General features: G+C 37.3%; 1 protein-coding gene across 1 annotated transcript in view; it reads left to right on the forward strand.

Moving 5' to 3' along the window:
- MTMR7 (myotubularin related protein 7) overlaps positions 1 to 18,979 on the forward strand; it is a 73,448-nt gene extending 54,469 nt beyond the window's left edge. Inside the window, exons 8-16 of the mRNA XM_075752050.1 lie at positions 767 to 901; positions 4,497 to 4,629; positions 9,986 to 10,095; positions 11,900 to 12,025; positions 12,808 to 12,857; positions 14,547 to 14,747; positions 15,920 to 16,060; positions 18,008 to 18,134; positions 18,620 to 18,979. Coding sequence (XP_075608165.1) covers positions 767 to 901; positions 4,497 to 4,629; positions 9,986 to 10,095; positions 11,900 to 12,025; positions 12,808 to 12,857; positions 14,547 to 14,747; positions 15,920 to 16,060; positions 18,008 to 18,134; positions 18,620 to 18,979 — 1,383 coding nt within the window. The remainder of the gene's footprint in view (positions 1 to 766; positions 902 to 4,496; positions 4,630 to 9,985; positions 10,096 to 11,899; positions 12,026 to 12,807; positions 12,858 to 14,546; positions 14,748 to 15,919; positions 16,061 to 18,007; positions 18,135 to 18,619) is intronic.
- The last annotated feature ends 3,511 nt before the right edge of the window (positions 18,980 to 22,490 follow it).

Genomic DNA, 22,490 nt, shown 5'->3' on the forward strand with positions numbered 1-22,490 from the left:
ATGTGTTAGCTCCTTGCCCTCTGCAAACCTAGCTGCCCTCTGCCTAGCAGAAATAAAAACCTCCCTGCTCAGCCATTTCACATTCTGTTCCTTCCTTCCTAGTTTCATTGGGAGGTCTGATCCCAATGGATCTGTGGAGAAGTTCTCTTGCTTTCATCAATAGCACTGATTAATAACTGTGCTCCAGAAGTCAGGCTGCCTGACCCACCTGCCAAGCAGTAAGGTCTTTCTCCAGAGGCAGTCCTAAAATACAGCACCACCAGTGATCTAGCTGCATGTTAGGCATTTTTGTTTCCTGGACTCATGGTGTCTCTGGCTGCTTACTAAAGTATGCATTGGTGCAAGTTAGGTGTCATAACAGGCAAGCATGAGTGACAGGGCAAAAGGACCCATTCTGTATCTTATGTCAGTGTTCTCATGATTGCAATGTTGTACTCGTCACATCCTCTAGAAACACCTTTCAGGAATTCTTCCACATTAGGGAAATACGATGTTTAAAATAGCTCTAAAACTTGGATTCAAGACCAGACTTGGGCCAATGAGGTTGTATTGTTTTAATACTTCTTTGCCTTTTTAAAAATAATGTATTTATTTTTAAATATTATTTTTTATAACATGTAATTCATTTTACCATTCTACCCTTCCCACGTAACTGTACACCTATGCAAACATCTAATGAGCTAGTTTTGTAAATGCTTCTGGATGCTAAATAATTCTGCTTAATAACTATGTTGGGGGTTTTTTTGTTGTTGTTTTTTTTCTGCAGGCCTCCATATGTAGAAGCAGCCAGCCTTTATCTGGCTTTAGTGCGCGATGCCTTGAGGACGAACAGATGCTCCAGGCCATTAGAAAAGCAAATCCAGGAAGTGATTTCATATACGTTGTTGACACTCGACCAAGAGTAAGTACATTAAATTTCTTGTAGATAGCAAGACTGAATCTGGGCTGAATACATTGGGGAAGATGTACAGCCCAAGTGACTGACTGTACTTCTGATCATAGTAGCACCTGTGTAACTCCACAGGTAAATCAGGATTTATCAAGGGAATCTTAACCAGGAACCTTGCCCACATAAAGAATTTTTTTTCTTTACACCAAGCTTTTATCTTTTTTGTCTTAACAAAATTTTATGATACAGAAAAATAAATAACTTGGAATAGAAACTGTTTCCACACACATAGGAGCTATCAGTAACTACATTACTGATGAGGTTAGTGAAAAATAATTCCATTATAAAACTATATTTACTGTTGCTTGTAATTTTGCAAACCTCTGCCTGCTTATACTAAAATTTTCTCCCCTGCAAGTGGGACAATTTCAACAACCTATGCATGACGCTAAGGAAAGTACATTTACTCAGGCTACAAGAATTGAGGAGACCTTCTTTGAATATCTCCAGCATTTCTGTGTTTTTGAGAGAGAATCTGAAATATGGTAAATAGTGATCTCAGATGCCATATCTTTATAATTGACTAGAATCTTTGGTCAAGATAAAAGCTGTAGGAAAATTACACTTTGCAGAAACACAGAAACTCACTAATGATCTAGAAGAGGTTGGAAGCTAATAAAACTTGGGTCCAAATTTGGCATGCTAGCAAACAGCTCAAGGTGATGAGGACGTAGGCTTCAGTGCCTGGAAGTGGGAGTAGGGAAGTATTCTTTGTTACACTATCAGTAGCTTCCCTGCTGAATTTACCAAAGTAACTGAAGAAACGAAACCAAAGGGGTAAATCTCCACAAAGTCCCTAGTAGATATAGGATGAGTTTTGTTTCCACTTCATTTAAACATACCAGGATGACCATATGCAGAGCTTTACTTAGGCTACTGTCTCTTAATTTTCTCCTTCCTCTATGTGTTTACAGAAGAAACTAATATCAATTTACTGCTTTGCAACAACTACTCTAAGAGCAACAGATGGAATTTTGGTAGGTGATGTGGAAAACTTGTTAGTAAATATTGTGGCAGCTGCAAGGTTTGGCAACTGACACTATTTAAAATGTCAGAAAGCCTTGCAAATTTAACCTTATATTTATTTACTTTTAGAGAGGGCTATGTCAGATTGTCTTCTAAGAAAGCATTTCTGTGATAAAACTGCTCTGCTGCAGAGACAGTTAATAGCATTTACTGTCCTGAGGATTAGGTCAGTTAGGGGCTAGATGTTTTTCGTTTAGAGTTTCAGGGGTTTATGATGGCTTAGACTCATGTACAGATCTTTTTTCCTGAATGAAGCTCTATGCTATCACAGAGAGACTGCTTCATTTTGTTTATATTAGGACACTGATGTCTACTTCAAAAGAGAAAGATTAGGATTCAGCAGACAATTTATGTATTTCTAGCAAGTCACACTGAGGACTCTGTCCTTAAAGGACATGCTGTTCACAGGCTGTATCTTTTTTTAAATTGTTCATTGATAGTCAAAACATCACCAGACTGCTGGTTGATATATAAGAATTTTTATTTTTATTTTTTTTGACCTGTGCTTTTTCCTGAATTTCATACTATAAGTTAAAAGAAGTTTTACACAAGACTTGACTAAATGAAAAGTGCTGGGGTTTTGCCCAGGTTCCTGTCGTAGAGTATGGATCCTTCTGTTGGATCACGAAATTCATGCAATGTTTCAGTTCCTAATGGTGGTCCACAAGTGTAACTATGTATTCCTATTGCCAAGTTCTGTTCATAGGAATGGATGCACTGGAAAGTGTGAAGATGGGAAAAAATCTTCACATATTAAATTGGACAGAATAAAATAATTGAAAAGTAGTGTCACATGTCTGTTTTCTTATGTATCTAAAATGAAATTATAATGGCATAAAAAGCTTTTAGTCTTTAGCTATTTGCTTTGAAAGTTAAGAGGTCAAATTTGGTCCATGTAAACCTATTTTGACATATGACATAAAAAAGCTAGACTTGTTCATCTTAGTTGGAGATAAATTGGCAGCAGACAATCAGTCCTCAATTGCATGCATTTGGCTCCAAATTAAAATTGAATGTTTGGTGTACATGTGTTTAGGTTGGAAGAGATCAGGAAGAGACACATTCTTCTATATCCTAGCATTAGCTGAGTACTGAAGTATATTATTCATTTCAGAAGTGACCACAGAAGCAGCAAGTCAACTGGAAATGCAGTTATCTCCATAGCCTCTTATCCCCTAGGCAATGCCTAAGAGATACTTTGTTTTGATATTTCACGAGCATTGGCTCTCATTGCAATGAAGACGAGTCACTTTTTGTCCAGCTGGTACCTCATAAGGTCTCTCCAAAAGCTTTATTAGTGCCTTCCAGTCTGGATGTGCAATATCCATTTTTATTTAATTCTTAAATCTTTCCTGAGCAGAAGCTGTTAGTTGTGCTTGGAGGCGTGGAGGTTCTGCCACGTGGGTCACTTTGTTACCTCCGGAGCCATCCTATTTCTTGGGAAGTTCAAAGGTTCCCCAGTCTTACATCACGCATTTCATAGAAGAGCAGGGACTTGAGGCAAAAAGACAATTTTTTTCTATTGGACAGTGAGATTTTGCTATGGAAAAAACCAATATATATATTAATAATTATTATATAATTATATAATAATAATAATAAAAATAATAGGGTAATAAAGTAAAAGGACTTAATTAATTTCTATCAGCTCTAGTTTTCAGCCCAGAGATCAAAATTTGGCACAAGGGGCTTGGCAGATAGTTTTCTTTTCAGTCTCAAGGGGGGCATGGGGGGAATAAGTGTTAAAAACCCCCTTAATTTACGCTTGGGAAAACTGAACTAAAGAAGCATTTAGTGACTTTCCCATGCGAGGAAGCAAGTAACAGATTCAAAGATAAAACTCCAGCTTCCAGATGAATGTGTTTTTCCCTGAAGCACAGCAAAATATTTGATAGAGCTGCATTGCACATGAAAATATTTGTGGTAATTTTGTCAACTGGAATCTTTTGTGGTCTCTACACAACTACAGCCAAGATACTATAAACTTATGAAAAACTACTCCAACTCTCTCTTCATTATTCCAAGCTTCAAAGAAGTAAGCTGTACCAACTTTTGGATGCTTTGAGCAGTAAAACACAGTAATTTGGGCAACATTACAGTGTACATATGCTATGAAACAGTAGCATGGCAGATAAGACACTGCCACCTCCTGGGTATATTCTGCTAGTAAAAAATAATGCAGATCAGAAATAAAATCAGAATAGCCTTTTAAAACCAAATTAAAACCTTTAGATTCTTGCAGAGGAGCCCTACATAAGCTGTAGGTTTTTTGTATCTAACCTCACTAATGAAGTTTCACTCAAAGTGTGTGAAAGAGGTCAGAGCCTCAGCAACCCAGCGCCCTGCAATAGGCTGTAAACAGATCCCCAATTCCTAACCCGTTGTGTTGACACTGTGATAAATGCTTCCTAGTTGTGCCTGACTTAAATCACTCTGATTTATTGCAGTAGACCACGAGCTTTGTTTTGAAAATAATCTATTTGCTACCAATTTTCATCCGATTTTCCCCTAATTTTTTCAGCTCAACGCAATGGCAAACAGAGCAGCTGGGAAGGGGTATGAAAATGAAGACAACTACTCCAATATCAAGTTCCAATTCATAGGCATTGAGAACATCCATGTAATGAGAAATAGTCTGCAGAAAATGCTTGAAGGTAATACTCTTCTTTATTGAAAACTAGAGGAAAGATTTGATCTTTCTGTCACACAAATCAGGATAACTGCGCTGAAATTAGCAGCAGTGAAAACGGGTATGAGAAGAGAGCTTTGCCTGTTGCAGCTGCATGCAGCTGCCTGCTGGCCAATGGGACTTGTGCAATGGAATATCACCACAACTAGTGATGATTTCCTAATTGTGCAAACACCTTGTTTCGTGGGTGAAATCCAGATATCATTTACTTTAATGACAAAATTCATTTGACTTCAGTACACCTTACTTCTCCTACATCTTCTTTTGAGGTTTACAGTTTAATGGTATAATGAAAAAATCACTCATAGCTGACTTTGATGCTAGTGGCAAATAAAGCATTTTTTTTTTTAAGCTCAGAAAACCTACTGTTTGATTTTTGTATGTGGTCAATAAGGTAGTCATGCATTTTTAGACTGAATTTCAATTGAAACTTACTCATGGCCCGTATAGAGCATGTCACATCAGGTTTATTTATGAAACTCACAGTCAATGGGTGTAACCATTCAGCACCTTCATAATCCCATGAAAATTAATAATAATTACTTTATAAATATTTATCAGTGTATAAACGAGCACATCTGTACTGCCATTTAATATTTGGATTAAATTACTGTTTAGAGGCCTTCTGGGAAAAGGGTAAGAATAAATAAGCCATCCTTGACCCTTAATGGCTTGTTGATTTTTAACAAGCAAATAGTAAATAGTGCTCGCTCCACTCCATAGAGTCTCAGTATTTACTTAATGTATATCATCAACACCTTGTCACCTCCTAGATCAGTTTGATCCAGATATTCTTGACTTGACGCTCTGCCCGTGCTCTTTTATTCTTCATCTGTCTCTCATCATCTGTATGCAAATGTGGATTTTAGATCTAAGAAGGGCTTGCATTTTCCAGGACAGGAGACTTGTGCTCTGTTTTCAAATAAGAGCAGTTTATGAAAAGCAGCAGTAAAGTGTGATGCAGATAAAACAGTTACTCTCTTCATGACATAGTTTTACTTAATTCCTTGGTTTAAGGGTCTCAGGAAGGAAAATGGAAGGATTTTTAGTTCACTACAGAGTCTTGTTTGGCTAGGAGAGAGGCCAGGTGAATAAACCTGTCCCTTTATTTGTTCAGCTTAAGACCATCAAAGTTAAAATAGTAAACAACCAGCCTGGCTGCATGGGACAGTGCTGTGTATTATTTTTGAGCCAAAAGTTCATAAGACAGGCCCATGGCCCAAACCGACATGTAACAAGGTAATTTCTAATGCATTTAGCGCTTCAGGCTGCTTGGGAGGGGCGTAACTTCTTAGCATCTATTCTTAAATGAGCCATATGCTCAAAACACCTGCTTTTTTCATAGGTTTTGTATTTGCTATTTTGAAATCTCATATTTAGTGACATGGCTGATAAGATTAGAAATTAGAGAAGTGAATTCCATAATTTCCAGTACTTGAGGCTTTTTAAAAAAAAATATCTTATGACTTTCAGTGTATGAGCAGGGCTTTTCTCATGTAAAAGGCTGCATAGTTTTTATCTTTTTCCATTCATAGTAGTGTCCCTTCATCTGCTTCCCTTGTGTCCTTTAAAAGGGTATTTATTACCTGACCTATGCATACAAAGGAAACCAGAATCAAGAAGGCCACCAAGGAAGATGATAATATACATTTAATATGGCTTTTATTTTTTATCAAGGAATATGTAAACATACCTAGGTCAATCTCTAAGGTAAAACATCATATTACACTACAAGCATTACAAAATATGTCTGATGCTCGTGACCTGTTGTGAGACAAAAATCTCTGAAGTGATAAATGAGGCTGATGGAAACTGATTTTAGTTTAATGTGCGGTATTGTTTCTTGGAAGTGTACAGCACGGAAAAGAGGACATCAAGACATAATAGGTCTGATATATTGCAGGAGTGCAGCAAAGGTAATTTTATTCAACTTACTGGAATTAAGTTGAAGTGAAGGTTGGAAGATTTTTTCGCATGAGAGACTGCAGATTATTTTCAATATACAATTTATTGTGGTTTAACATGGCAGGCAGCTAAAACAGCCACACAGCCATTCGCTCGCTCGCTCGCTCACTCACTCACTCACTCACTCTCCACTCAGTGGGATGGGGGAGAGAATTGACAAGAAAAAAGGTAAAACTCTTGGGATGTGATAAAGACAGTTTAATAGGACAGAAAAGGAACAGAATAATAATAATGATGACGATAAAAGAATATGTAAAACAAGTGACACACAGCACAGTTTCTCACCACCCAAAGCCGATGCTCAGCTAGTTCCTGAGCCGTGCCGCCTCCCGGCCATACCCCAGTTATATACTGAGCATGACGTCATACGGTATGGAATGGCCCTTTGGCCAGTTTGGGTCAGCTGTCCTAGCTGTGTCCCTTCCCAGCTTCTTGGGAACCCCTGACTTCTCATTGGCAGGGCAGTATGAGATGCTGAAAAATCCTTGACTGCTTGGCAACAACTAAAACATCAGTATGTTATCAGCATTATTCTCATCCGAAATCTAAAACACAGCACTATACCAGCTGCTAAGAAGAAAATTAACTCCATCCCTACTGAAACCAGGACACCATTTTAAATAACTTCCAATACTGAGGAAATTTGAACAAAAATTGATTATTCGGTTTTCCATTGGAAAATGCACTTATATTAGGAGTGTGTTCATTTCAATGACATTTCTTCAGAAAAAAGCTGAAGAAATTAATTGATACTCCTAATAATGTCAATAATTTATTTGAGTAGGTAAAAAATATTTGGTTTCAGCTTTGTGATTTTTACTGACTTTAATTCTAGAAATTTTACTTATCTTAAATTTAATATGTATTTGCTCTTGTATAATGTTATTTTTTGGCAAAATATATCAACATAAAATGATTAAATTAGTAGGATAATGAGAAATTTTTTTTCAGAATATGCAAAAAATGTTGAGATTTGACTGTACTCTGGAAGTAGAATGCATTTCAACATAATGGAATTTCCTTCCAGGAAAAAAAAAAAAAGTTATACTTTTGTCTCTGCCACCTCATATTGCTTTAGTATAGTATTCATTATTTTTATATTTAGAGAGAGGTGTATGTGAAGATCCTTGTGAAAATTTTGCACACAACCTCCTTGAAATTATTTTTAATATTAGAAGAAAATGTTGCGCAAGGACTTTTCTCAGTAAAGATTTGAGGGCCGGCTGAGGCTGCTGTTTGGTATATGTGATGGGGTGAGCTTTGCTGTACACTGGGGGGCCAACCAAGACTTGACCCCTCTTTGTTGTTTATTGAGATGATGACCCCACATGCTCCCTGTCTGTATTTAAACAGCAAATATGAGCTTCTCCTCCCCTCAGACCAGGAGCACTAGTTGCTGATCTAAGAGCAGCCCTCTGATCCTTGGACTTCTGTGGCAGATCAGCCAGAAAGAGAGCCTGAGGGTTTGGCCCGCAGCTTTTACTCCTTCCTTGACCTATGGCTGCGCTGCCAGAAATGGGGGAACTGGTCCAGCATCCCCCTCTGGTAATTTTGGTGATGGAAGAGGCAGTTTCCACCATGTGTCCTGTTTCTTCCTCCCCTTCTGGGGAAGGGAGCACCACTGCATTGCTATGAGCTCTGCCCCAGGGCACTTGATTTTCCTCTGCCCACACAGCGGGTACAGCAGGTCTTATTTCTCCAAGATTTTGGTACCTTTTCTGCTGAGATGGAAATGACTTTTTCCCTTAGGATAAACCTCATAATCGAATTCATAATTGGACTCAGTATTAAGGTCCAGATCGGTAGCCAAAATCATGTGAAATACACAGTGTATGACATTAGGACAGTGTGAACTTTGCTCAGTGAAGTGGTCAGTAAATATTGACTCTAATTTGGTAGTGGGAATGAGCAAAGCACTATTTCAACCTTACCTTGGGCTTTTGTAAACAGAGACAGCAGCTTCTGCTACTAATTGGTCATGCTTCCATCTGCACGGGAGCATTAATCATGTGAAAGCTGTTTGCTTTCAGTGCTGCTATCTATGCATTTTTATAAATATCCTTCAAAATGACTTTTAAAATAACCATCTGGAAGAGGCCCTGCACACAAAGATTGCAAGACTTTGTATGGACACATTAGGCTATTTTGCCTCTGAATTAAATGGAGTTAAGACAGTCAGATATGTTCAGATGTGGTATAAACTCTGGCTTCGGCTTGTAAAATTAAATTCCAATTACACTGAAGGAAACTAAAGTTATGCCACTGGTCATAATGGCCATAATTAACTGAGTCTTTTAGAAGATTTCCAGAGGATAAGAGATCTACTAACACATTATTAATTCACAGATCATACATTAACTCAGCAAAACCCGTGACATTTTTCACTGTATTCCTTAAATGAGTTTTACTGGTTTATATCTTTTTCCTTAAAAGATGGTATAATTGTACAGAGATCAAAATAATTGCGTAGTCTATTTATGGGGTGAATTTAGTATCTCACTGTTCAAAATAGGTTGCACCAAATATTGTTGAGTATTTGTCTGCTGCTGGATTGAAGTAGCTGAATTAGATTCTGATTGCCCTTTTTCTCTTCTGATGTCACAAACTCTGTAATATTAAAAAATAGACACTTGGATACAGTAGGATAGAAACTTAATGTTGTAAAAACTGTGAAGTGGTTTGGTTTTTTCATGGCATAGAGATTGGAAAGTTTTCAGGACAATATTTTCCTTGATGAATTATGTTTTTTCCTCACCTTTAGAATACTTTCTGACTATAAGTGAAGTTTTAATAAGGTTTCCCTCAGGGACAGAGAACTGTTGAGTGAATTGCTGTATATCACAACCACCATCATCTGTGGTGATGCTGAAGGCTGGGTTGGCAGACCTGCTCTTACAGAGCTTCATCAGCAAATGTGGCTGGGAACAGGAGGCTGTGGCACCAGTTAGGTGGCTGTCTGCTTGTCCAACAGTAGAAATCATACACTTTCTGTTTCCAAGCCCTCGTTATTAAATACACGATCCCCTCCCAGGGGTTTGAAAACTTTGCTCCCAACACAATTTTGGAAAATCTGTGCTACACAGAAGGATGTATTTGATAAACTGTTTGCAACTGGCTTTGTAACAGCTTCTGTTTTTAATGTAAATCAACCTATTGGGTGAAATTTGACCCAGCTCTATTTCTTAAATACATGCTTTTTTTCCAATGGTAAAGTTTAACTGTGAAGTAATCATTCTTTTCAAAAGATGAACATTTTACACAGGGGATATCTGAAGAGATAACTCTTAGATTGAACAGTCAGTGAAAGCTTAAGGGACTACAATTACTGTACATTTAAGATGTAGCTTATTTTGCAGTTTGTGAGCTGAAATCGCCTTCAATGAGTGACTTTCTGTGGGGCCTAGAAAATTCTGGCTGGCTGAAGCATATCAAAGCCATTATGGATGCTGGCATTTTTATTGCAAAGGTAAAGTCCATAAAATGAGAACAAAATTTGGACTAACCAGATACAGAAAGTGAGGACCAAATTCTCTGCTTGTGGGGAACTTCTGTTATCTTCAGTGATGTTGTATCTGAAAAAAATCCATCTTGCAATGATTCACATATGAAGAGAGACGATTCTTAGGTGCTGTCGTGTGGACATTTTGCTAATATGGTAAAAAAAAGTTTGTGTTCTTTTCACCAAAGAATTCAAATGTACTAAATCCTCTACTAGCCTGTATCTTGTTACGCCAGGTATTTGAAGGTCCTTACTTTACTCCCAGCAGTGATTGCCACTGTTTCTTTCCCTGTTTCCCCTGCCTCCTTCACTGGTTTCTGGACATTTTCTTTGTTGAAGGTTTCTGTTTGAGGACTACTTCTTTGCATGGTAATTGTAATATAGGAATATTAGCTACTGTGTTATACTCTCTGAGTTATTTAGCAACCAACTGAATTCACCTCCTAAACCACTCCTGTGTATTACCCCATGGCCAAACTCTCTATCAGCTTCTACTCTTACGTACTTGAGAACTGTTTCAGAAAACAATTGTTGCCTTTGATAAGAATTTATTTCTCCTAATCTCACCCAAAGTAATGCAGATATTTGTAATCTACCAACAGTATTTTTCATTTTATTACCCCCTGCCTCTGTACCTTTTACTGTTTCAATTCTTATTTTTGAGATTACTATTACAATTTCTCATAGGCCATTTTATTCACATGACCTGCTACATACAACTATATGGATAAAACATCATGGGTTTCCCTCCTCAGTAACTGCTTGTTTCTCTTGCTTTGCTTCTTCCTGCTCAGCAGGCAACTGTAATTTCTTACCTGAACAGCAGCTGTGGAATAAATGCATATGGTATTATTTCTCCCAGTCCTACTAGCTTTCATTCACTCAGAGAAATCAAGTCATATACGTTAGCTCTTGCCAACTTTTCCCCAGTAGCTAGTCTTAAAATATTGTCCAAAAAAATTTATCCTTTGTCCATATGCTTGCTAGCCTCATGCCTCGTCAGACATGCATTTTGATCCATTCTTGTTTGTACAGTTCCCAGTTCTCAGTTGTTGGTCTCCTGCCCACGGGAGTTCTATGTTGGTAGAATTTACTTATTTCTTGAGATAAACATAGATAATTTATTATTATTCCTTCGTCCCTATTAAGCCCAAACTTAACTTGAATGTTTGTTTTTCTAAGCAGTATCTTTCCTAACCTATTTTATTTCTCTACTTTCTAAATTTAGTTCTCTTTAGAAAAGACAAAGGCCAAAACCCTTAGAATTTAAAAACCCCCTCAAGTTCCAAAAATAATCCAATACCATACTTTGGAGAACTTAGTATGATCTCTTCTTTGTTTATGTATAAAAAGGGATCCTCTCTCCCCAGTTATTTAAAGATACCAATACAGTCTTGCTTATTAGATATGGAAGTTTACCACTACCAGAGGCTTCCCCAGAAATCTTCAGAAGCATGTCATCAGTGTGCAATGCAGTGTGCTGTAATAATATCCACACTAGCACTGGCATTGGAAGCAGACATTGCCATTATTGACATTACCATCAAGATGAGAAATTAAGAGCCATATTGCATGGGATGGGATGAGATTAAGACTTTTCAAATGAGAGGAATAACACTCAACATAATTCATAACTCTGTGGCAGAAAAAAACCTGAACAAGGTTTCCCAGTTCCCAAACTAATACTCTATATTGTGCTGTCTCACTCTTCCTCTCTTACCTTTGCCTTTCTCCCTGCTTGTGAAATTTCTGACTTTTTCTGTATCCTTAGGCTGTGGCTGAGGAAGGTGTGAGTGTGCTTGTTCACTGCTCTGATGGCTGGGATAGGACAGCCCAGGTTTGCTCTGTAGCGAGCCTTCTGTTGGATCCGTATTACAGAACTATGAAGGGATTCATGGTAAGCAGGTTCTCTTTCACAGAGTGAATAAAGTATTATGGCATCATTTAAGATGAATAGCTTTGGTTTTAATAGAAAACAAACTTTCCTTAAATATACCTTTTCTTATTTATTTTTTTAAGTAGGAAGGAAGGTTTTTATCTGTCCAAGTCACAGTCTCCCAGTTTTTGTATGAAGTGTTATCAAAGGTGGGGATCAGTTGGGCACCCATTAATTTTTTTTTCCTAACCTTGACCAAGAAGCTTTCTTGTAGCCCAGGGAGCTTTTGTGAAATCAAAAATTTGCATTCATTTTCAGGGATAAGTGAAGTTTTGACTGTCAGAAGTGTGTGCTCCCTAGACATTAGATTGCAATGAGCAGCTTGGTTGGAAAATCTGTTCCTTTCCCAAGCAAATCAACACCGGTAAAGCATCTAGGAATGCTTATCAACTTACTAGGTGCACATTAAAAAGATGTTTGGGACATTTTTAGGTTCTATTTTAGAAAATGATAAATCAGGCTAATTGAAGTTGTGCTGAAATACCGGTATCCTATCTGCACCCGTGAAGAGTGCTACTTTCTCTTGAGCTGGCAGCAGTGCTCATCACTCATTATTTTTCTGCTTATTCTAAAAAGTATCTGGGGTTCTAATACTGCTTGCATCATCATTCTTGCTTGTCACTTTTCTACTTATTCTTTGAATTTACTGGAATTTTAGTACTGCTTGTTTACACTACTCTTCTGCCTGCTTCAACATGTGTCAGCTCTGCTCCGCAACACTGAATGCAATATTCTTATTTTAGGTTTTAATTGAAAAAGACTGGGTTTCCTTTGGTCACAAATTTAATCACAGGTAAGGAAGTGCTAAGGTTTTTCTGTATATATTTTTAAGTACTCAGTATCTGCTGCCATAACAATTGTACTTCCTTGTTGCCTTACAAAGCATATCCACAGAATGCCCTCAGGAAACTGCCATACCCTTTTCTCCTACTATATAATTCAGCTGCCTGGAAAAATCAAAGTGAAATATTTTCATAGCAGTCTTTTCTTATATATGCACTCCAAGACTGCTATTGGGATTCCTGAGTGCTGCTGGTCTTGCAGTTGCTATGAGCATTGAGAGATCCCTGTGAGAGAAAAGTAGTATGTATGTGGCTTGCAAAATGCCTTTGGACTCTAGCAGATCTTTTAGTAGTGCCCAGACTCCCCACTTAAGTCCCTTTTCAGCAAAATCTGCATCTTCCAGGACAGTGCTTGCAGACAGTACATGTCTGCAAGTTATCTATTATGTAAAATATACCCTTCCTATTACACTCTGTTCTAACAAAACCAGTAGGATTTGTTCAGAAACATCAGGTAAAGCAAAGTGGAAAATCATCTATTTGGACAAGTTATTTTGTACGTCTATTATGTAAATGCTACAATGTAATGAAAATGTTTGAAGACTTTTTTATATATTTAAACATGGATAAATATCCACATTTTCTTTCTTTCTTGTATTTCCTTTTAGTTTCTGTAAAAATAAAAAATGCAATTTTTATATTAGAGTTTAATGACATATTGCTTGATTTGAATATCAATGTGTTCTAGTTTCAAAAAACACAACAAAACTTTCAGAAAATCTGTGCAGCTCCACACCACCTGTGAAATTCCATCAGGAGTTTCTGCATTTCATATGATACTGTCAGATGTCTATTATTATCAGTGGTGAAAGATACTATGAAATGTAATCACTGATAGCTTTGGTCTGCAGTACAATATTGCTATATTTTCTTTGATGCATAATAATAGTAGAATTAGAAGTTTCAATTTCAGATGTTTATGGAATTCCACTCTGTTGGCATGTATATATATATATATGCACAAATATATATACACACACACTAGGCAAGCAGCATTGAAAAATGCTTCTTCTGACTATGTAGACTTATAAAATATTTTTTACTTCCATGTTTTATATTTTCAGGCTCCTTTACTTCATTGCAAGTGGTTCCCAGAGACGTTTTTATAGACAGAAATTTTGATGTTCATTTGACAGTTACAGTAGCATGTAAACACTTCCCACTTTCTAAAAATTTCACCAAGAGTGGGCAGCTTTAAACTGTTTTCTGCCAAGGTTATTCTGTTCCTCTTCTGCTCAGTTTTCTGGTTTGGGGAATGGTCTGCCATTGAGCGACTATCTAAGATATGCTTTTGCCATTAAGTAATTGCAGTCATTCTTATGATGACTTATGTTACTGTGGTATAAATTTATATTAATAGCATTAAAACATGGCTCTGCGGCAGTCAGCTGTTAGTAGTTGTAAGGCAACAAGACACCTATAAAAGTTTGTTTGTATTTGATAAATTCTGCTTTCATTCTCCTCCATGAATCTTGCACCATTTTTGTAAGTAAAAAAATACACTAGTAGTTGAAATTTTAGAAATGAATACCTATGATGTAACTTGCACACAAAAAGCGAGGGGTTTGTTTTCATTAGTGTTAATTCAGTTTTCCTAGAGGATTTCAGGTTATAATTGAATGTATCTTGTCTTGTTTCAGGTATGGCAACTTAGATGGAGATCCAAAGGAGATATCCCCCGTTATTGACCAGTTCGTTGAGTGTGTATGGCAATTAATGGAACAGTTTCCTTGTGCCTTTGAATTCAATGAGAGATTCCTCATCCACATACAACATCATATCTACTCTTGCCAGTTTGGGAATTTCCTGTGTAACAGCCAGAAGGAGAGACAAGAGCTGAAGTATGAAAGCCTTGTCTTTAGTAGCATATTTACGTGCAGGGTGGTGGTGTGTTGAGGAGTCAGACATTTGACAGTCTGTATGTACATGCTTTAGTAAGGCGTGGGGTGCAGTGTAGACTTCTTGGCTGTCATCTTCTGGCAACACCAATTAACACAGAAAGAAGTCGATCCTCTGCAATGCGGCTCTGCTGGGAGTGTAATCCATGGTGTGTGTGACAGGGATTAGTGAAAACGGACAAGCGCATTAGCCCTGCAGCTATGTGGCCCTACCTTTATTGCAGCATTAATAACATTCAAAGGAAGTTGTCACTGTAGCTCTAATACAAGATGATATGAACTCTAGTCAAGTTCTCAGTTCAAGAGGCACTGCTCTTCTGTGTTTTAACCTCTCTTTGGATCTCATGTCAGGACACTTTGTCCTGATCTCTCGGATACTTTCTTGTGAACAGCCTTTTTGTCTGGTAGCCTTCCCTAGGACTGAGTCAGCAAACTATCCTTCTGCTGTCTGGCCCCAAAGCAATTATGAATTCATCTACCTGCCTTCAGGCCCAAACAGAGACAATATCATCATCCCTGGTAGTGCTGAGTTCATATCTGCTTCCTGGGGCCCTAGCTACATCACCACTTTTCTCATGCATCCTGATGGTGTCAGCAGGAGCAATGAGAGGAAGGTGGGAGTTACTACTTGCTGCTGCCATTTGGTGCCTTTCACTGTGCAAATGCAGAGCAGCCTCAGTGCCACAGTCCATTTACTATCAAAACCTTCATGGGTCATCATATCCCAAGACCTAACTGCATGAGAAATTGCAGCTCAGTGGTCTAAGAGTGCTTTTAAATGTGAGGATCCCTTTGGTGTAGGGGTCAGTCTGAAAGCTAATTTTATGGAAGTGATCCTCTCCATCTTGCAGAGGAACCCGTCTCTCCATGTTCTCTCCCCAGCCGCTCTGACTTTATGGGAAATTGATTGGATTTTGCCTGTGGTGACCAACAAAGGAATATGGGTCTCTGGGGTTTTTTTATATTTATAACTTAAGTCTAATTCTGTTAAGGAAGTATAAAGCTGATATTGTAAATGAGTGGTACAGAGCACTAGAATGCCACATCTAAGCTTTAGCTATACCTGAATTGTAGTAGAGACTTTAATATGTTTTTATTTAATATATTTTTTTCAGAATCCAAGAACGAACATATTCATTGTGGGCTCATATGTGGAAAAATCGTGCCGATTACCTGAATCCTTTGTACAGATCAGACCACAGTCAAACCCAAGGGACCCTGCGCCCACAGATGGCTCCATGCAACTTCTTGTACAAGTAGGTATTATCACTTGCTACAGAGAGTTGTAGGATGTGTTAGTACAGAACAGAGTGCCTTTGTATTTAAGTATTTCTCATTCCATAAGGTAGCTTATAGAGAGTAAATTCAGTGGCAGATGCAACGTGTTCATTCCTTGTGTGCTTATTGTCAGCCAACACCTCTGCACCATTCCACAATGGAGTATTAGTCTGAAAAGAAGCTTAAGATTAAAGCTATATTGATAGTTGTGTGTCCTAATTTATGGTTACTCACTTCTTCCACTGAGAAATGTCTTTCAGTTCTGTTCTTGTCTGTGGTTTCTAAATTTAAAGTTGCTTCAACTTCTTCCATTCCAAGATTTTGTGATGTTTATTTGGATCAATTGGTTTCAAAAATAAAAAGGGACATTTCAAGAAATCATATGGTTTCATTGCTAAAACAAGTGTTTAGTAAAACAAAAAGCAGACTTTCCCCATGTTGTTGTTATACCTTGAAGTATACAGAGTAAGTTTTACTTAAGTTTTACTTAGGTTTAAGATATTGAAGTTTTTTTCAAATTTTAGCAAAATATCATAATTTTAGAAATGTTACTATTGACATTCTGACTTGAGAAATTAGTTGTGACATTAATCTTAACAAACTCAAGGATAACTTGAATAGAAATTCATTAAAATTGTGATTTAAGTAAAACTGATCAGCTTGTTTTCCAGTTGGAAGTAAAAGCACCTGTTAAAAAGTCAATAAATATCCTAAATGACAGAAATTGAACTATTTTACATCTACTATTCCAGGTGACATCCACTTTAAAACAATTTAAAAATAGTCATTAATCGTATTCTTTAGGATAGTGGGATTTATGAAAGAAGTACTGATACTGCAGATCCTCCATGGGATGAGTAATCCTGTTGATTTTAATGGAATTACTTGGGTGCATAACAATTTCCAAGCATAAGCTGTCAGATGATAAACTTAAGGGGGAACATGACTTAAATAGTATACTATTAGAGTAGGAATAATAAACCACCACGGAGCACGCCTGTGCTCTGAAAATATCTGTCAGCTACTTGGTTGGACAGCTGCAGCTGAGGGCAGGTCTCAGTTAGCTAACCTGTCTGGTGAGCTAGTTACATACTCAGAGTCTGGCTGTGGCCATGTATTGCCAGGAGGAGAGAAGACAGGAGGAGCACTAGAGTAAGTTATGGACTTAGAGTTCGAGTCCTTTCCTCCTGAAAATGAAAAATCAACTCAGCTGTTTAACTAAAGATTTGTCAAATAATTCCATAGAACAGGAAAAGAACTTGCTAACGTATATCTTTCATGCAATTTCCATAGGCCAGTTTAAAATGTCAGTTTAAATTTTAAGAGAACAGGATACGATAGTGGTTTTTACTCTTGATTTTTAACTCTTCTTTACAGAGGAAAACCCCCTGTTAACGCTGCACGTCAAACTCCCCCCACAGCCCCAGACAAAACTTCATGGGAAGTTACACAATGGTTGTAACTTCAGCTGACTTCATGGGAAGTTACACAATGGTTGAGAACTAGGATTATGAAAAACTGTCTTTAACCTTGGCTGTTTTATAGGTACCATTACTCTAAAGCCCATAGTGTAGAACAAGAAAATAATACAGCAAAAGTTTGCTTTCAGTGAACCATCCTCAGCCGCGTGATCTAAGTCAAAGGTACATTCACCTTTCTACTGTGTATCAGAAGGGGTTCAGGCTATGTGTGTCCACAGAGCTGCATCTTCAGGACAGAGCCAATGCAAATGAACCATAAATCTTACCAAATATTCAATGAACTTATGTGTATGCACGCTAATGATGACTAATCCATGGATGGATCATTTAGGACAAAATGTGTCTGGGGAAAATAAAAAAAAGAACAGTGTGTGTTTGTGTATTTGAGGCTTCTGAGGCCACCTCACCAAATGAGAAAATTCCTGACCTTCCCACCAATTCCAGGTTCTGGAGTGGTATGTACAACCGCTTCGAGAAGGGGCTGCATCCTCGACAGTCAGTTACTGATTATCTGATGGCAGTGAAAGAAGAAACTCAGCAGCTGGAAGAAGAGCTGGAGGTCTTAGGAGAGGTAATAAATACTTGATCTTGATGCCTCAAGACTTAACTAATGGCAAATGAAACCCAGCTCCATACACTGCACAGTCCTGTACAAGCTACATTCTTTTTCAGCATGAGGATGTTCAGCCATCGTCTTTGTTTTCACATAAATTACTATGAATGTTTTAAGAGACATTTAAGAGACAACAGTGAACTTTATTTCTTTAGGGATAAAATTTCACCTGTGTTGGTACACAAGTACTACTCCTGAAAGAAATTTTATATCCTTCTGTAACTCGGAAGGAACTGTAACTAGGAAGCATGCTGTAATTCAGCATTGATTTGTGATAAATTGTGCACCTCTCATACTTCATAAATGCAAATAGGCAGTTTTAAAGGGTGCCAATTTGGTTGGGCTCTGAACTTAGGGTTTTTTTTTTAAAAGGCAAAGACATATAAGAGGATTACTGGGCCCTAAATGTGACCGTGTAATATATACTGTTTCCTTTATTTCAGAGATTGGCAAACCTTCAGAAATCACAATTAACTGACAATAAAGTCAAGAGTAAGCAACAAGATGGAAGCAAACAGTTAGGGCTTTCTACTTCCAACAACAGCTTAGCTAACACTCCCCAGGAATATAGCAACGATCTGAAATCATTCCCATCCCGGAGCCCTTCACAAGGGGATGAAGAAGACTCAGCCCTGATTTTGACACAGGACAACCTGAAAAGCTCTGATCCTGACCTGTCAACTAACAGTGATCAGGAGTCTGGTGTGGAGGACTTAAGCTGTAGGTCCCCAAGTGGGGGTGGCTGCTTGCCTAGTGAAGACAGTGGCAAGGATTCAGATGAGGCTGTATTTCTGGCAGTCTGAAATACCTTCACAACAGTGAGGATCCAGATGATCCAGATGAAGCAGCATCTTTCACAGTCTGGAATGACGTCTTTTCATCAGATGAAGAATGGGAGTGGTCTGTGGCCTAAAGAAATAATCCAAAGAAAGGGAACTGTGCAATTGTGTAAGTAAAGATCTAAGCAGAACAAGCCATTATTAGTTTTAAGACATAATGCTAAAGAAAGGTAGTATCTGCTGTTATATTTAGTTAAGCCAATGTGGTATTTGTTTTATCAATGCTGTACATAATTATTCCTTACTTTGTACATTTCCATAATTATTTATTGTACAAAATAATAGTTCTTCAAAGACGTGAAATTCCAAAGTACTCTCTTATACATAGGGACAAGGTTGAAGATCCGTTAGTGTTATCTTACTGGTGAATCAGTCAAAACTTATTTTTGTAAGAGCTCTTTTGCCTTCACACATATTGTCTATATTCTTCACTTCTTTTTTCATGGGAGGTGTTAAATTTTGAATTCCAACAATTATTTTGCATATTCTCCTACTAGAATTCTTTACTGCAAAGTAAAACTAATAAATGGACATGCATGTTTAGGGGACAAATGGAGCTTTGATCCTGCAAAAATATCCTTTAGTAAGCAGCTGTTGCTGCAGCGAATGCATCCCATTTGTACTCAACTCTCAACCAGTGTTGAAAGTTCAATAGTTTCTGTGAGCAAAACTTCAAGGAATATAACAATACTCACATGGTAAAGCATCCCTTTAAAATGAAAGGTACGTTAGGCAGTATACTCTAGCCTCTTTAGGTTCTCAAGTTTGATTGTTTGTATCTTACCCTTGTTCCAAACCACCTACATAAGATATAAAGGTAAAATTTTAAAGGTAATAAACCCCCAAATCCTCCAGCCTATTTTAATTCCTGCTTGAAAATGTTTTGAGTGGGAGTGAGGTACATATACAGTAGAGAGAATATGGAATCCAAAATCACTTATAAAAATCACTTATGAAAGCATCACTCCAAATTCAGAATTAATGGAAGGTTATGCCCATAAAGGAATTGTTACGAAGAATATTTCTTCCAAATTTTATTGTTCAAAATAAACTAACCACAGCCAAGGGGTTGTTTTTTTTTTTTATCCTCACACAAAATTTCCCTTTTAGTATTTGCCACCCTGAACAGAGTATGGCAATGCTAATTTAAGAAAAAGACTGATTCGCCACAATAGAAAGTTTAATCTTGTTTGGTTTAAGAATTTTCATCGTTTTTAAGAGTAGGAGTAATAGCTTTCATAATCATAGGTACTGAAGTAAACCACTGAAAAATATTTAAAATTTGGGATGTTTTGAAACTCACTAAAAAGGCTTCCATATCAGGATGTAATTCTTCCAATTTTTTTTTTGTTTGGGTTTTGTGTTTTGTTTTGTGTTTTTTTTTTTTTTTTTTAATTAAAGCAAACAGTTACAAATACAATTCATATGGCTGCTCTTACCTGCTTGGAGACAACGTGGTATTGAACTCTAGTAAAGCAAAGCAGCAGTAATGTAAGTTTACTTTGATTGCATTTCATACTTCTCCTTCTAATACAGACAGAATTAAATTATATCAATATACCTCAGTTTAGAAGCTTTAGATTTTATTATTGTCTGCTTTTATGGAATGGCTTTTCACTCTGTTCTATGAACTTATGTTATTAAAAATGAGTAGGTAAACTTCAGTATTATTAATATCCTCTTAAGGGAGCTGCTGTCTTTGAATAAATAATTCATTTCCTAACAGCAAGATTTATCTTAATGTTATACTGGGAAGGCAAGATCCTCAATTTGATAAATCACTGTAGCTCAACTGAAATAAATACTATTAATATAAAGCTATAATTTGTACTCTGTTGAGACTCTAGCCTTCCTTTTTTTAACCTTTATGAAATTTTAATAAATGAAAGGCCTGATTTTAATTGCACTTTTAAAAATGTTTCATATTTTGAACATAGCCTGTAAAATTTATGGTATTAAAGGAGATTTTGAATGGGTTTTCTCAAACTAAAGAAACATGCTGTAAAGTCAGCAATGAAAACACACAAATAGTCTGCCTAAAAATTAGTTTAAAAATGGACAATATTACTGCAAATCTTTCAAATGTAAAATTGTGTATGATGGTGTTGTGTCCTATTACACATGTCTAGAAATACATGCAGAACAGCAATATATGCAAATTTAAAGCACCATCTTCATGTTGCTTATGCAATTCCTTGTAACTAGCTTTACAATGAAAATATTAACATATTAACATTTTATATTAAGCCTTTACTGAGCAGCCCTCTGTGATGTGTCTTTCAGTTCTTGGAATTTTGCATTAGCTACTACTGTTTTCACTGTAATGTATGTATTTGTGGCATTATTAGCCTGCTGAGAAACACTTTCAAATAAACACTTAGGTCATTTAGTGTTGTGTTATTTCACAGCAGATGAAACAAAGGTTTGCAAAAACAATTTTTGTAATATAGCTCTTCATTTACTCAAGAGTCACTTGGACACTGAGATAAAGGGATTTTTGTATCTTCCCTAGTTTGATACTTGAATCCAGTAGTTTAAGCTGTGGAGGAATCTACAACTGATAACTAAGAAAACAGAGGCTCCTGTCAATTGAGTTAACTATATGAGCATGTTACACCCCTGTATTTTTTTGGTTTTTTTTTTTTTTTTTTTTTAGGGAATGCAAAACAAAAAGGATGAGAAAACCACACTATGAGCTGCATTGATTTCTTGTAGCCTTGTGGGGATCTCCCCTCTGCTGCACTAGCCCACTGTAATTTGAAATAGGACACATGAACGTAACTAAACTGCTGGAAAGAAAAGCCCAGACGAGCATTAGAGATTTCTGTGGTGCAATTTTAGCCTTACTAGGTTCAAGCTGTTCTTCAGTATGAAAATGGGCATCTAAAGGACACTGAAGGCAATGGGATCAAACAGCTGAGGTTTTCTCTAGAAAAGATCACCATCTAAAGAGCAGAAAGAAAACATACTCACTAGCTGCTTTTATTGGTAGCTCTATACAAGACATAGACAAAGGTTGTAAATTAGTAATGGAGTCCAAAAAGCTCAGAAGTAAATTATAACGTTGGAGAGCACAACTCAGACCAAAGGATATCATAAAAAGGAGAGAAAAAGAAAATAAGTAAAACAAGGGAGGCAGGGAAGGAAAGCTCTTTGTAAGATTAGCAGTAAGGCAGGGAACCACATTCTTTGAAGACAGGGGCGAGCCAGAGCATCAGTTTTACATAGCATGAATGTGGTGGGTTGACCCTGGCTGGGGGCCAGGTGCCCACCAGAGCCGCTCTATCACTCCCCTCCTTCACCAGACAGGGGAGAAAAAGTACCATGAAAAGCTTATGGGTCGAGATAAGGACAGGGAGAGATCACTCACTAGTTATCGTCACGAGCAAAACAGACCGAACTTAGAGAGGGAATTCATCTAATTTATTACTAAGCAAAACAGAGAAGAGGAATGAGAAATAAAATCAACTCTTAA

This window comes from Balearica regulorum, chromosome 4 (genome assembly GCF_011004875.1).
Source record: "Balearica regulorum gibbericeps isolate bBalReg1 chromosome 4, bBalReg1.pri, whole genome shotgun sequence".
NCBI lineage: Eukaryota > Metazoa > Chordata > Aves > Gruiformes > Gruidae > Balearica > Balearica regulorum.